This window comes from Manis javanica, chromosome 10 (genome assembly GCF_040802235.1).
Source record: "Manis javanica isolate MJ-LG chromosome 10, MJ_LKY, whole genome shotgun sequence".
In the NCBI taxonomy this organism is placed as follows: domain Eukaryota; kingdom Metazoa; phylum Chordata; class Mammalia; order Pholidota; family Manidae; genus Manis; species Manis javanica.
Genome location: NC_133165.1, coordinates 46,280,498 through 46,295,336, shown reverse-complemented (window position 1 = coordinate 46,295,336; position 14,839 = coordinate 46,280,498). Strand labels below are relative to the sequence as shown.

At 45.2% G+C, this 14,839-nt stretch overlaps 1 protein-coding gene and 1 long non-coding RNA gene across 2 annotated transcripts; one reads left to right on the top strand and one right to left on the bottom strand.

Annotated features, from left to right (window-relative positions):
• Positions 1–5,214: 5,214 nt before the first annotated feature.
• On the top strand, positions 5,215–5,973 carry LOC140844073 (uncharacterized). The gene is made up of 3 exons (XR_012122246.1): positions 5,215–5,318; positions 5,412–5,468; positions 5,810–5,973. It is a non-coding gene; the product is annotated as an uncharacterized lncRNA (long non-coding RNA).
• Positions 5,974–6,932: 959 nt separating this feature from the next.
• Positions 6,933–8,418, bottom strand: NUPR1 (nuclear protein 1, transcriptional regulator). Its single transcript, XM_017677113.3, has 3 exons — positions 8,094–8,418; positions 7,550–7,699; positions 6,933–7,228 (listed from the first exon to the last, which is right to left on the bottom strand). The coding sequence occupies exons 1-2, from the start codon at positions 8,308–8,310 to the stop codon at positions 7,563–7,565; spliced, it is 354 nt and encodes a 117-aa protein (XP_017532602.1). The 5' UTR covers positions 8,311–8,418; the 3' UTR covers positions 6,933–7,228; positions 7,550–7,562.
• Positions 8,419–14,839: the final 6,421 nt, after the last annotated feature.

Here is a 14,839-nt window from a genome sequence, read left to right as displayed (position 1 = left end):
CCATATGATTTTTATATACAAACCAAGGTGGAGGTTCCCCATGTTCCCTTTTATGCTCATCCCATTCCTGTTGAATCAGTGAGGGCTCTGTGGCTGTCATTGCTACAGTGAAGGGATGTCATTGCAGTTTCATTTGTAGTTTAAGAACCTTAGGGGACTGAAGGCACAAAAAATTATGAGATGTAAAAGCAAGGTGGATGGAGTGGGGCATGGAGTAAGCTTTAAAATACTCCCTAAGTCAAGGAAGGAAGGAGCCAATTTGGAAAGGAAACAAAGAAGTCAGAACTGTCCCTGAGAAAGGGCTCCTGTGCCTTGCTTGTTCTGAACGGGTTGGTGACGTCTGTGATGGGAGGAATTGTACCCCCCTTTCCAGGTGGACAGACCCCAGCAGTGCCTCTGCCCCTGCCCCCAGTGTGACAGAGTCTGTGGGAGGTGTGGGCTGTGTGGGTTGACAGTAAAGAGCACACAGTAAGAACAGGAAGGACAGAAGGGGGGACATCCTGGCAGATGCCAATGTAGCAAGGGGATGTGTAAGCCACGAGGATTCCATGCCCCTTCCCAACTTCCCTCTGCTCCTGAGGGAAAGAAAACACTATAAACTGACTCCATCAAACACCTGCCCCAACATAAAAGTAGCAGGGAACACCAATTAATTAAACAATGGACAAATGTTTCTTGCACACCTGAGCTGTGTTTATGTATCACTGTTTTCATCTAGCACTTACCTGGTGCTTACTATGCATTTTATAAATGAATTCAACCAGCAACAACTCTATGTGGAATGTTATTGGCATTCCTATGTTACATATAGGGAAACTGAGGCTAGAAAGGTCAGGTAAATGGCCCAAGGTTACACTGATAATAAGAGAGCTGGGACTTGATCCCACAGAGTCTGGGTTCAGAGTCCATGATGTTGCTGGTACTCTGCTGCCTCCTTAAATTCTTTCTCTGGCTCACATACTCTACTAAATGCTTACAAAATGCAATTTGCTTGCATTTCCAAAACCATTTCAGGAGGTGGGTATATTCTTCATATCCTGTTTATAGATGTGGAAATTAAGATGCAAGTTAAACAATATTTGTCCCAGGCCATAGCCAAGTTTACAGACAGGATCTGGACTTAGGTCTGGGGTCTCCAAGACTATTCCAGACACTACTGCTACTTAACAACCATCCCCAAACAAAGTGCTGTAAAACAACCACTTTATTATTCTGCTATATTCTGTAGGTAGGGAACTGGAGATGGCTTGTCTCTGTTTTACAGTATCTCGGCGTCATCTGAGAAGTCTCAGTTGCTGGAAGTGACTTGATAGCTGGGAGTGGAACCATCTGCAGGCTCCCTTCACTCACATGTCAAGAGGCTGAAGATGGCTTGCAGCTGGGACTTCACCTGGGCTGAAGGCCAGAGAAACAACATGTAGCCTTTCCAAGTCATCTCTCCAGGTGTGTTATTTTGGACTTCCTCACAGCAAGATGGCTGGGTTCCAAGAACCACAGAGAGTTTTATGATCACACCACTTCTAACAGTATCATTCAATGCAGTCATAAAGGTCCTTCCATGTTCAAGGGGAAGGGACACAGTTCTGTGCCCCTCATTTGTTAGGAATGTGTCAAGGCCACACCAAAGAAGAGCACATGGGCTGGGAACGTTTGCTGTGACCATCATTGGTAACACAGTCTGAGACAGAAGCCTGCTGTATTAGTGGTCCTCAAACTTTACTGCACATTTGATTCACTTCTCAAACTCCCAAGGCCCAGGTTATACCCTGAGGATAAAATGAAGGTTCCTGTGGCCAGGATTCTCACCTGGCCCTCTTTGGCTACCTCACTACTCATGTGTGGGCAATGCATTGTTACTGATTCTATGTCAAGAGCCCTGCCTAGGGCTCTGGGTGACACGGTGGAATGGCTTCAAAGCTGTAGGAGATTAGAGGCTGGAGTGGTGGCAGCACGGAGGTCAGAGGCCCAGAGGATGGCGGTGTGGACAGAAAGGCCAAGAGGCAGAGACTGGCTTGCTGCATGCAGACTCACTCTGAGTGAACGAGATTTTAGTGATTGACCTGCCACCATGGAAATAAAGTTGGGTATAACCCTTTCACTCCAAGAACATTTTACTGTCATTTCTTTGGTCACATTGAATCCATAGTGAACTTGCCTGGGGTTGAAACCCATTGGCAAGACAACTCCAGACCAATGAAATCAGTCTTGCTGGGAGTAGAAGCCAGGCATCAGTAGTTTCTTTAACTCTCAGGGGATTACAGTGAGGCTTCCCCTGTGCATGCAAAGCAGCCAGCAGAGTGGTTCATGACCAACCCGTGTTTCTCCAAGTGTGAATGCCTATGACTCAGAACACCAGGCCATTGGAAGCAGTGCACAGGTGGATTTTTAAAAAGTTATAATTAGGTGTTTCTGTTTACAGTTATCTCCTAATTATGGCAAGTGATAATGGTGGTTATGTGTTTTCCTTTTTTAAACACATTTAAGCAAGAAGGTAAGAAAGAAATTTTAAAAATTCTAAGTAAATAGCAGTACAGCTCAAATGCATATAAGGCAGAAATCACAAGTGTGAAAGATGAGGCAGATCATCAGTAATGGTAGCTATGGCTACTACTATTAGTAGTATTACCTCTAGGGAAAACTTAGTTGAAAAGCAACTTTAGGTGATTCTGAAATTTAAAAAAATATACATCTGAGAACTGGCCTTTGGGAAAGGAGTGGGCAGAACAGGACCAGGGTGTTGTGGAACAAATAAAGAGCCCCCTGGTGAGTTTCCTGATTCTCTGACAGGAGCTGTGAGTCCTTTGAATTGCGGCAGCCTGATGGACAATTCCTGTTAAGAGGTAGACATCTCTCCAATTCCCCAAGGAACTGGGGAAATAGACATTACATTCAACCAAGGAACAAACAACAAAGGTTGTAGGAAAAGAGGGTGTGCAATGGGAGAGGGACGAGGTCCTGGAGGGGCAGAGTCAAGAGTGGGTTCTTGTCCTGTCTGGGTCTCTAGTCCTCACAGTGAGTTTAAGCTAGTCCCTGACCCTGTCCTGCCAGGCCTTGATTTCCTCTTCTGCAAAGGGTAAAGAGTAGGCTCTAACTCTCAGTATCCTTTCAGTTCTGAACATTCTGTAATTTCAAGAATTTGGTTCCTGGAACAGCCACTTGAAGGCCTCCCAGGCAAAGGCTGTGCCAGGAAAGGGCCAGGCTGGAGAAGGCCTATCAGAGGCCAGGAGTGAGGGGGAGTGTGTGGGGTCTCTGGAAAAGTGTCCAAGGACCCAGAACACAGGCAGCAGCCTCATGGAACACAGCACTTCCAGGCCCTTGTGTGCTCCTTTCAAGTAGTTAGTGCAGAGGGTAATCTAAACATGTGGCAGGTGAGGAAACAAGCTTGGAAGGAGTAATTGACCAGAAATTAACTAGCATCATGGATTCTGGGTTGTCAGTACATAGTTATTCTTAGGCATGTAGTAAAAACATCCCAGGCTTCAAAAATCAGACAGACCTGAATTCAGAATCTCAGCTCTTGTGGGTTGTACTTATGTGACTTTGAGCAAGTTACTTAACTTGTCTGAACCAGTTTTCTGATCTGTAAAATGCCTATTGGGTTACTGTAAGGATTAAATGGGGGAACGCCTTTAAAACGTGCCACAGAGTAGTAGCTCAATAGATGGGAACTGTTGCCTTGATTTTTCTGAATCCGACACACCAGGTCTGTGCTGGCCTGAGAGCTCAGTGCCCAGACCTGCCATTTGCCCCCTGAGTTCAAGAGCTGACACTGGCCCCGAGGCCTGGTTCCAGTCATACCAGGGTTGCACTTGTTCCTCCTTACATGCAGTCCATGTCTTCAACCAGGCCCTGGTAACACAGTAGGCATCTGATAAACATAAACTGAATGAGTAAATGATCTGTCATTGAAGAGGGGCTCCACGGGAGGCCTGAAATACCCACAAGGACTGATAGATTCTGGGTGCAGACTTGCCATGTGCTGCGACCCCAGAGAAGGCATCCCCCTGGGTGGAGGTGTGCAGATGGATATGGAAGGCAAGCTGGGGAAGACTCTGAAGAGCTTGGTCTCGCAGGCCAGGTAAGATTAAAGGCATCTCAGATAGAAAGGATCAGAAAAGCAGAAGATTATTCAAGAGTAGGTGGGAGAGTCAGGTTTCAGCCCCTGAAGAGTTGCTCTGGAAAGGAATCAGGCAACACAGATAGAGGCAGCAAGTTCCTTATTCCTAGTGGTAATCAAGCAAGCAGATGTGATCCCGGTGGGGGGTGAGATGGGGCTGGACTAGATGCTTTTTAATGTCCTTCTCTATCAGAGATTCTGTGACTGTTTTCAGGCTGGACTCAGGGAAGACCAGTGGGTAGAGGTTCCCAAAGGTTCAAGCTGGTCTTAGTCGGCTATGCAACTCTTACTGTTTCAACAGGTATTTCATTCCTCTGTCCATATTCTTGGCTCTGTAAGAACAACTGGGTCCAAGTTTTACAGCCTAAGGCTTATATGGGAGGGACAGGAGAAAAGGAAAAAAGCTTTGTCCAGGGCCAAATCTAGGGGTTTTCTCCCCTGAATTCCGTTGAGTTTGTGGAAAATATTTCTTTCTAGTTTTCTCCAGCATTCACTCTCCCCCGCTTCCTTTAATAATAAAGGAGTCTTTATAGGAACCTGATCTTCCCTGCCCTCCCCAAGTTTTGGCTTGCAGCTAAATACTACATTTCCCCATCTCTCTTGTAGTTAGGTGTGGCCATGTGACTAAATTCTGAGCAGATGTGATGTGTTCTACTTTTAGGTTATGGCATTAAAAATGAGTTGGTGTGTATTGCTTCATCTGAGGTTTGGATGGGGCAGTCCATAGTGGCCCAAGGGAGATCTTCCCCACCATATTCTGGTTAGCTTGGGGACAGGTAGTAATCATGTAGCTCAGTGGTTAAGAGCCTGCGCCCTGCATAGAGCCGAGTTCAAATCTAGATTTGTCATTCACCAGCTGTGTGATCACAGGGAAGTCACTCAACCACTCTGAACCTGGAGTCCTCCAAACAGCTTGTGTGAAGAGCTTCCTACATGACTTAGAATGTCAGAAGAGCTCTCTCAGTGCAGAGTGAGAGTGGCTGAAAGCTATTTCCTCTTCCCCTGCCCCAGGTGACCCTCCACTCCATAGCCACACCCTGATTGTCACTCATTCATTCACCCCACACAACCTGTGGTCTGTCCCTGACAGTCCACCCATAACTTGTGTACCTTGTACTTACCCACTTCTGTTCTCCAAGAGTTTGAGACCTCCAAGGTTCCTGGGGAGACTGGATGGCCATCCTTCTGACACAACCACCAGGTTTGTGGTTTGACCCACTGAGGGACTGACTTTGAGGCCAACATGCCCACAGAGGCTCAAGTTATGAATTTTCCCTTTTTCCGTCCTGTGCAGGGTCTGGGTGTCCAGTGTGAACTCTAGCAGGCCCCAAGAGACCCCATCTGTGCAAAGGTAGGTTGAGTTAGCAGCATTTAAACCACTACACTTGAGGTAGGACAGGGACATAAGACAAGCATCATGATTAACTTTTCCTGCCTATCATGAAAAATGCCAAGATATAAATAGTATAGTAAGAACATAAGGGACTTCTTCTTAAGGCTAAGATTCCATTTTAAAAACCAGGGAGTTAGGAGGTAAGATTCCTAACATATTTTTTGGTAATCAGCCAATAACTGACCCTATCTGAAGGCGAGGCAAACAGTCCTAAATGGTAGTTTCCACTGCTTGAGGGTAACCACTATCTTGGAGAAAAACAGGATCTATAAATTCCTTGTGTTAAGTTTGTCTTACAGAGCATCTAGAGGACCATGGATGGTGACATAATGTCTCTCACTGGAGAGAGACATCAAGAGACTACATGTTAAGACTACACTCCCATTCTTGAAAGCCTTAAAAGACAGAATCCTAAGCCTTTAAGCATGCCTCCTCTCTTAGGTTGCCTGCACTCCCCTTTCTTTGAGTGTTTACTTTGCCTTAAATAAAGCCTTCTTGCTACTAAAAAAAAAATGAGTTGGTGTGGCTTACCCTCATCACTTCCCTGCTCCCTTTTCACAGGCTGAGATGAAGATGTGATGGCAGGCACTGCAGCAGCTAGTTTGGACCTCAAAGTGTAAGCCATGTTTTGATGGTGGCATAACAACAAGCTAAAAAAGTAGGTGGAATCCCTAGCAAAATGGAGTTGTCATTTTAGCTCAAGAATACTTATCCTTAGAACTGTTATGTGACAGAAAGATAACTTTCTATACCATTTTGTTTAAAGCCTAAACCTGCATCTCAATCAACATATCCTCTTAGTTCTAAGCACACTTCTTATTTCCCTGTGTTACTCTCAAACTCTGGTTCTGAGTCTGATAATCCTAGGTAAAAATCTTCCTCCCCCAGCTGACCTCCCAGAACCCTGTGCTGGCAACCCCCTTGGCAAAGGGACCCACCTAAAACTGGTGGACAATAAGAATCTTTGAATTTGAGCCCTACTTTGGGGCAAGTCCCTTAATGCTTTAAATCTCAGTTTGCTCCATTTTGCAAAGGGCACCAATAAATAATATTCACTTCAAAAGGTGGTTTTGTATGAATATGAATATGACATAACCAATTAGATGGTTGTTCTGAAAATGGTGAGGTGCTGGGGAGGGGGCTTGTTTCATGGGCAGCATTACAAAGACTCAGAGAAAATTCCCTTGCATCCCATAAGAGACCACAGAAATGTCCACACCAAAACATGCATGCCAGAAAACAAAACAAAACTCGCTCACCTCTACTGCCCCTACAAAATCAGGAACACCACCTCCCAGACACATAACCAAATACAAGTGCTGACAAAAATGCTCTCATTGGTTCATGCAAACATAGACCCATGCAGGCAGAAACATGTACAAACAAAACCACACAAAGACAGAGGACAAAAACACACACAAGTTGCAGCTGCTGAACTTTGTTTATTATCACTACTCCCCTTGGGGAGCTCCAGTTTCTTCAGTGTCTTTCAGTTTTGGGGGTACCTTTATGATTCTGCCTCCATTCCCTGTTTCTTGCTCCTTATCTTGTCTTTTATTCTGGGGCTGGGGGTGCTTCCTTGGTGACCCCTTGGAGCCTCAGTCAGGTGGGGTAAGTCCCAGGGGTGGGGTGGGGTACAGGTAGGCCTGTATCCTGCCCCCAGGGGCTGATTCCTCTGCAGTCCTGTCTCCATTGCTGTGTCTGTGCTCTGGCCTTGTCTGGGGGCAGAAAAGCAGGTGGTGAAAGGGTCGGTTTTAGTTCTGCCTCTCCTGTCTTGCTCTGGACTCTAGAGAAGGGCCCTACCCTCTCTGGGCCTCAGTTTCTCTTTCTGTAAACCAAGTTTCCCTCCAGTTGGAAAGACGCTCTGTTTCCCCCTTTGCTCTGGTCACTAGGAAACTCAGAATGAAATGTGTGCATCAGTTTATTCAATGTTGAGACAATCATTGTTTGATCCCTCCTCCCCACCCACCACACACATTCAGTCCTGTCCTTCTGAGATAGAGGGACCTCCACTGGCCCTCAGACCCCTGACTCCTTACCTCCAGCTCTGTCTCAGGGCCGTGCCCCTTGTCTTTTCCGCTCTGTATTCCGGAGCTTGGTCAGCAACTTCCTCTCATGCCCCCCGGGGTTGTGGCGGTTGGTGTTAGCCACAGCTTCTTTCTTGGTGCGACCCTTCCGGCCTCCCACTCCTGGGACCCAGGGTGAGAGGCCCAGGTGAAGTGGGTGGAGGTGTGATGCCTCAAAGGCAAGTGTGGGGATGACTGAGGGGTTGTCACCACATAGTTTTGGGGCAGTAATAATCTCTGTTTCCCTGTCTGTGGAATGAAGGACCCCCTATGACCTGTTGTTGCTCCAATATTCTAGGTATGTGAAGTCCCAGGGCTGCGTAGGCCAATGCTCAGTGGATGCAGGGTTAGAAGGGGGTGACTCAAGGGGTCAAGGGAACAGGTTAGAAAGGATGAAGGGAGAAGGGTAGGGAGAAGTCCAAGGATGGGTCCTAGTTCTGGGGCAGGGGCTCCAGGCCTTTGTTGGGGTGGGGGTCAGCAGTGGAGGGATCAGGAAGGTGGCAGAGCCAGATCTTACCCAGGAAGGAATGAGCCAGGCTGTAGAGGTCATAATCATCCAGGCTGGGGTCTTCATCCTTTGGGCCTGGGGGCTGCTGGGTCAGGCTGGCTGCTCTTGGGAAGGGGGCCATTATGTCCAGCTTACTCTTGCCGTCTCTCTCTCGCAGTCTAAAACTTGTTTGTGTCTGTTTTCCCAACATCTCCCAGTTCACTGGCCCCAACTTATAAGGCCACATCTCCTCCTCAGCCCGCAATCTGGCTCAGCCTCTCAGGCCCTGTCTGATGCAATCTGGCCCTTTCCCAGAATCTGGCCCAATAAACACCAGTCATGAGAAGGGAAAGAGTCTGTGCTGGGAGCCCCAGCCTCCCTGGCCTCCTCCCTCTCACAGGCGCTCACCCAGCTGGGTATTTTTCCACAGAGGAGATCCCCGCCCCTCAGGAAGGAGGAGGAAAGATGCAGGGGCTGGACATAAGCAGTCCATGGGATCTTGAGGGCCTCACTTGACCACTCCTGTCCATCTCCTACCCTCTGCCACGCACCCCTACTGGGCTTGGGGTCATGGCCACACGGCTGACCTCTGGTTCAGATTCAGGACCTTGATGGCAGAGTATGGAGTGAAGAAGGATGCAGGAGAATATTAACACACTGTGTGCTGGGTCTGTGGTTCTCACCCCACCACACCCAACGTGGTTTTCATAGAAACATCTGGAAAGCCCCCTAAATCTCCAGAACTGGAGTCCCTAGATAATTTCCCTTACCTAGCAGAGTGGTTAAGAGTGTAGATTCTGGAGCCAGGTGCCCTGGGTTTGAATCCCTGATCCAATACTTTCTCTGTGACTCTGGACAAGTCACTTTACCTCTCTGTACCTCAGTTTGCTCTCCTGTGAAAACTGTATCTATCATAGACTTAGTGAAATGATCAGGTGAGATGGGAAAGGCACTTGCTACAGTGTCTGATACAGCATATGCTGCACTATATGACTTATTCATGTAGGTTTCACACAACTCAGCACAATGGCCTCTGTTACATATCAGAGACATACAAGGAAATTAATTTATAATAAAATAATATGTATTTCAAAACACTGGTATACTGAGATAGATAGAAGACATTATGAGGGGTTCAGATAAGATACCTATGAAAGTGGAATTTTCTATTCTCCTGCAGTATCTGCCCGCATGTTTCTTTGCCCAGAAAGGTCCCACCCAAGGATGCCCACTCATGCTTTAGCTGAGGCTTGTGCACCACCTACCAGCTCCCACTGTCCCAGGCAAGGAAGGAAGCAGACACAACATTTTTTTTGTTTTCTTTTTAACTCTTTGGTCTCCAGTGCAACAAGAACCTTCAGCCCAGGCTGGTGTTCACACTTGGCTCACACTCCCACTCTGTGGTGCGCCCGCTGAAACACTGTACCTCTCAGCGTTCCTTAAACTCCTTCCCACAAACCTTATAAAACTTATGTCCCCTAACAAGAAGCAACACTTCTGCTTGTGTTTCTCCCTGGCCTGAGTCAGCATTAAATTTAGCTTTTGTTTTCCAGATTTGGGTGATCTGTGAGTTAATACTCAGGAAATGAAAGTGAAGAGAGGAGGACACTTTAATACAGAGTTGGGACAATAATAACAGGCCAGGTGATAAGTGAAAGAGGAAAGTAACTGTAACTTAAACAAAGATAGCACACCAAGGCAAAAAGAAGTGGAGAGAATGGGGAAATATGGGGCTCTTGCAAAGTGGTGGGTAAGAGTGATTACCTTAAGTGTGTGCAGTAGGATGCAACCCCAGTGGGATGAGGGTTGGGTGAACAAAGGTGGTTGGGGAGAGGATCAAGGCAGGGATGGGGTAGGTTCTAGGCTCAGGTCATTGTAAGTAAATTTTTTAGTTTCATGAGTGTCTAGCAGGACAGTCAAATGTCATGCAGGATGTGGGACAATTCTGTGTGCGACTGTCCTGCTCCACCTTCTCGTCACTGTGGCTAACAGGAACGCCCCCACAAATTCACGAGCTGCCTGTAGGGGGCAGTGTTTCACTCATTCACCTCTGCCACCAAGCCCCCCCTTCTCTGCCCTGTACTAGCTTGGGGATCACGGGCTCACTTCTGAGCTCAGTCTACTCATCTGTAAAGGGAATACAGTGACAGTACCCAATGTAAAAGGGGCTTTGTCCAGAGCTGCACACAGTGTACTGTTATTTCCCCCATTCTTCAAAGGAAAACTGAGGCTTGGAGAGTGACTTTCTCAAGGTCGTAAGGCTGGTGAGTGGTGAAGGATTCCTCCTATGTTTGCCTGCCCCCAGTTCCAGGGCTCATTCTAAGTCTGCACAGCTGGTCAAACACTGCAAAGGTTTGGCAGCCTTGTATGTGGAGGTACCTGTCAAGGACTCCTCCTTCCCTCCCTGCTGTCCCCTCCTCCTTTATTTCTAAACAGTGCCTACTTGGGACCAGGCCAGGTGCTGAGGACACCCAGTTATCTTTCACCCCATTACCCTGATTTTATTTTACTTTCTCCATAGCATTCAGTTATCACTAATTGAAAATATCTTTTTTATTTGTTTGCTTCTCCATGATTTGTCTGCATTAGAATGTAGTCGTTGGTTTGGTTCAGTCAGTGGTTAAAGGAGTAGGCTCTGCACCGGGACTGCCTGGGTCCAAAGCTTGTTTCTACCACTTGTTAGCTGTGTGCCCTTAGACAAGTTAGTTAGCCTTTCTGCGCCTCAATTTCCTCATATGTAAAATGAGATTAATTATAGAACCTATCTAGTGGGATTCTTGCAAGGATTAAGAAACCACTTCTTACAAAGGCTTAGTACAGTGCTTAGAAAAGAGTAAGTGCTCAATAAATGTTAAATAATAATTAATGATTATTAATATTCTCAAGGGCAGGAGTATCATCTATTTTATCATAGTTGTATCCCCAATGCCTGGCACACAGTGCTCAATAAACGACTAGTTAATACATGAAGCTATGCTAAGATTGGTATTGCTTTTTCAGCTTTCAGATGCTCTGCTCTGAGGGAACTAAAAGACCCACAGAGGACTGGGAAGACACAGTGACAGTCTGGGAAGACAAAAGGTGAGTCAGTGGGAAAAGCTGAGATGTGTTTTCCCATTCCCTAGCCTCCAGGTGTGTGTGCAACCAGAGGAAGTTTATTTTCTTTCTATTTATGACTATACCTTTGTGACATTTCAGGAGATTGCCAGGCACACCTACTACAGCCCAGTGTGATCAGCCTGGACTAAACAGAGGTGGTGGTGGGGGAGCTTCAAGAGGTCACCTAACCCAGTGGGATGAGGATTGGGGTGGACAAAGGGGGTTGGGGAGAGGATCAACGCAGACTTCCTGGAGGGGGTGAAACTTGCACAAGAGAGACTGTGAGAAAGACAGCAAGAAACGCCCAACTCCAAGAGTTAAACCACCTGACTTGGAAAAGCCTGGATAGTCTGATGGCTGTGCAGACATCGTTGGGTCAAAGGATGGGCTTTCCCAGACCTAAGGGAGGATAAGTAATCAAGGTGGGTTGGTGACATCACTGTGTACCTAGGAGACTCATGAAGCCTAAGTGAGGTGAAACAAGATGTGCCTGTATGGCACTGTAGCTGCAGTCCTGAGAATCCCTCAATACTGGTCACTGCACTGGGCTGTGCTATGTATCACCTTGAATATAAATGTATGCACTCCTTCCATGGGTGGTTTGGCAATATTGATAACTGCTCTTTTTTTGGTATCATTAATCTACAATTACATGAAGAACATTATGTTTACTAGACTCCCCCCTTCACCATGGCCCCTCCACATACCCCTTCACAGTCACTGTCCATCTGCATAGTAAGATGCTGTAAAATCACTACTTGTCTTCTCTGTGTTGCACAGCCCTCCCCGTACCCCCCACGTACTATACATGCTAATCGTAATGCCCTCTTTCTTTTTCCCCACCCTTATCCCTCCCTTCCCTCCCATCCTCTGCAGTCCCTTTCCCTTTGGTAACTATGAGTCCATTCTTGAGTTCTGTGATTCTGCTGCTGTTTTGTTCCTTCAGTTTTCCTTTGTTCTTATACTCCACATACGAGTGAAATCATTTGGTACTTGTCTTTCTCTGCCTGGCTTATTTCACTGAGCATAATACCCTCTAGCTCCATCCATGTTGTTGCGAATGGTAGGATCTGTTTTTTTCTTATGCCTGAGTAATATTCCATGTGTATATGTACCACTTCTTCTTTATGCATTCATCTACTGATGGACACTGAGGTTGCTTCCATATCTTGGCTATTGTAAATAGTGCAGCGATAAACATAGGGGTGCATCTGTCTTTTTCAAACTGGAGTGCTGCATTCTTAGGGTAAATTCCTAGATGTGGAATTCCTGGGTCAAATGGTATTTCTATTTTGAGCATTCTGAAGAACCTCCATACTGCTTTCCACAATGGTTGAACTAACTTACATTCCCACCAGCAGTGTAGGAGGGTTCCCCTTTCTCCACAACCTCGCCAACATTTGTTGTTGTCTGACTTTTCGATGTTGGTGATCCTTACTGGTGTGAGGTGATATCTCATTGTGGTTTTAATTTGCATTTCTCTGATGATTAGCCATGTGGAGCATCTTTTCATGTGCCTGTTGGCCATCTGGATTTCTTCTTTAGAGAAGTGTCTATTCAGCTCCTCTGCCCATTTGTTAATTGGATTATTTGCTTTTTGTTTGTTGAGGCGTGTGAGCTCTTTATATATTTTGGATGTCAATCCTTTATCAGATCTGTCATTTATGAATATGTTCTCCCATACTGTATGATACCTTTTTGTTCTATTGATGGTGTCCTTTGCTGTACAGAAGCTTTTAGCTTGATATAGTCCCACTTGTTCATTTTTGCCTTTGTTTTCCTTTCCCGGGGAGATATGTTCCTGAAGAAGTCACTCATGTTTATGTCCATGAGATTTTTGTCTATGTTTTTTTCTAAGAGCTTTATGGTTTCATGACTTATATTCAAGTCTTTGAACCATTTCTAATTTACTTTTGTGTATGGGGTTAGACAGTGATCCAGTTTCATTGTCTTACATGTAGCTGTCCAGGTTTGCCATCACCATCTGTTGAAGAGACCATCATTTCCCCATTGTATATCCATGGCTCCTTTATCGTATATTAATTGACCATATGTGTTTGGGTTAATGTTTGGAGTCTCTATTCTGTTCCACTGGTCTGTGGCTCTGTTCTTGTGCCAGTACCAAATTGTCTTGATTACTGTGGCTTTCTAGTAGAGCTTGAAGTTGGGGAATGACATTCCCCCCCCCCCATTTTACTCTTCCTTCTCAGGATTGCTTTGGCTGTTTTGGGGTCTTTGACGGTTGCATATGAATTTTTGAACTATTTGTTCCAGTTCATTGAAGAATACTGTTGGTAATTTGATAGGGATTGCATCGAATCTGTATATTGCTTTGGGCAGGATGGCCGTTTTGACAATATTAATTTTCCTAGCCAGGAGCATGGAATGAGTTTCCATTTGTTAGTGACCTCTTTAATTTCTCTTCAGAGTGTCTTGTAGTTCTCAGGGTATAGGTCTTTCACTTCCTTGGTTAGGTTTATTCCTAGGTATTTTATTCTTTTTGATGGTATTGTGAATGGAATTGTTTTCCTGATTTCTCTTTCTATTAGTTCATTGTTAGTGTATAGGAAAGCTACAGATTTCTGTGTGTTAATTTTGTATCCTGCCACGTTGCTGAATTCCGGTATTAGTTCTAGTAGTTTTGGTGTGGAGTCTTTACGGTTTTTTATGTACAATATCATGTCATCTGCAAATAGTGACAGTTTGACTTCTTCTTTACCAATCTGGATTCCTTGTATTTCTTTGTTTTGTCTGATTGCCGTGGCTAGGACCTCCAGTACCACGTTGAATAACAGTGGGGAGAGTGGGCATCCCTGTCTTGTTCCCAATATCAGAGGAAAAGCTTTCAGCCTCTCGCTGTTCAGTATGATGTTAGTTGTGGGTTTATCATATATGGCCTTTATTATGTTGAGGTACTTGCCCTCTATGCCAATTTTGTTGAGCGTTTTTATCATGAATGGATGTTGAATTTTGTCAAATGCTTTTTCAGCATCTATGGAGATGATCATGTGGTTTTGTCCTTCTTTTTGTTGATGTGGTGGATGATGTTGATGGATTTTCAAATGTTGTACCATCCTTACATCCCTGGGATGAATCCCACTTGGTCATGGTGTATGATCTTCTTGATGTATTTTTGAATTTGGTTTGCTAATATTTTTTTGAGTATTTTTGCATCTACATTCATCAGGGATATTAGTCTGTAGTTTTCTTTTTTGGTGGGGTCTTTGCCTCGTTTTAGTATTAGGGTGATGTTGGCTTCATAGAATGAGTTTGGGAGTATTCCCTCTTCTATTTTTTGGAAAACTTTAAGGAGAATGGGTGTTATGTCTTCTCTGTATGTTTGATAAAATTCCGAGGTAAATCCATCTGGCCTGGGGGTTTTGTTCTTAAGTAGTTTTTTGATTACCGCCTCAATTTCGTTGCTGGTAATTGGTCTGTTTAGATTTTCTGTTTCTTTCTGGGTCAGTCTTGGAAGATTGTATTTTTCTAGGAAATTGTCCATTTCTCCTAGGTTTTCCAGCTTATTAGCATATAGGTTTTCATAGTATTCTCTAATAATTCTTTGTATTTCTGTGGGGTCCGTCGTGATTTTTCCTTTCTCGTTTCTGATTCTGTTGATGTGTGTTGACTCTCTTTTTCTCTTAATAAGTCTGGCTAGAGGCTTATCTATTTTGTTT

Bases quoted from the DNA above. Each gene is read 5' to 3' on its own strand.
- NUPR1 (XM_017677113.3), bottom strand. From the start codon at position 8,310: ATGTGGCCTTATAAGTTGGGGCCAGTGAACTGGGAGATGTTGGGAAAA. The intron at 7,700-8,093 runs GTAAGATCTGGC...CCTGGGTCCCAG, and splicing joins CCTGGCTCATTCCTTCCTGG to GAGTGGGAGGCCGGAAGGGT.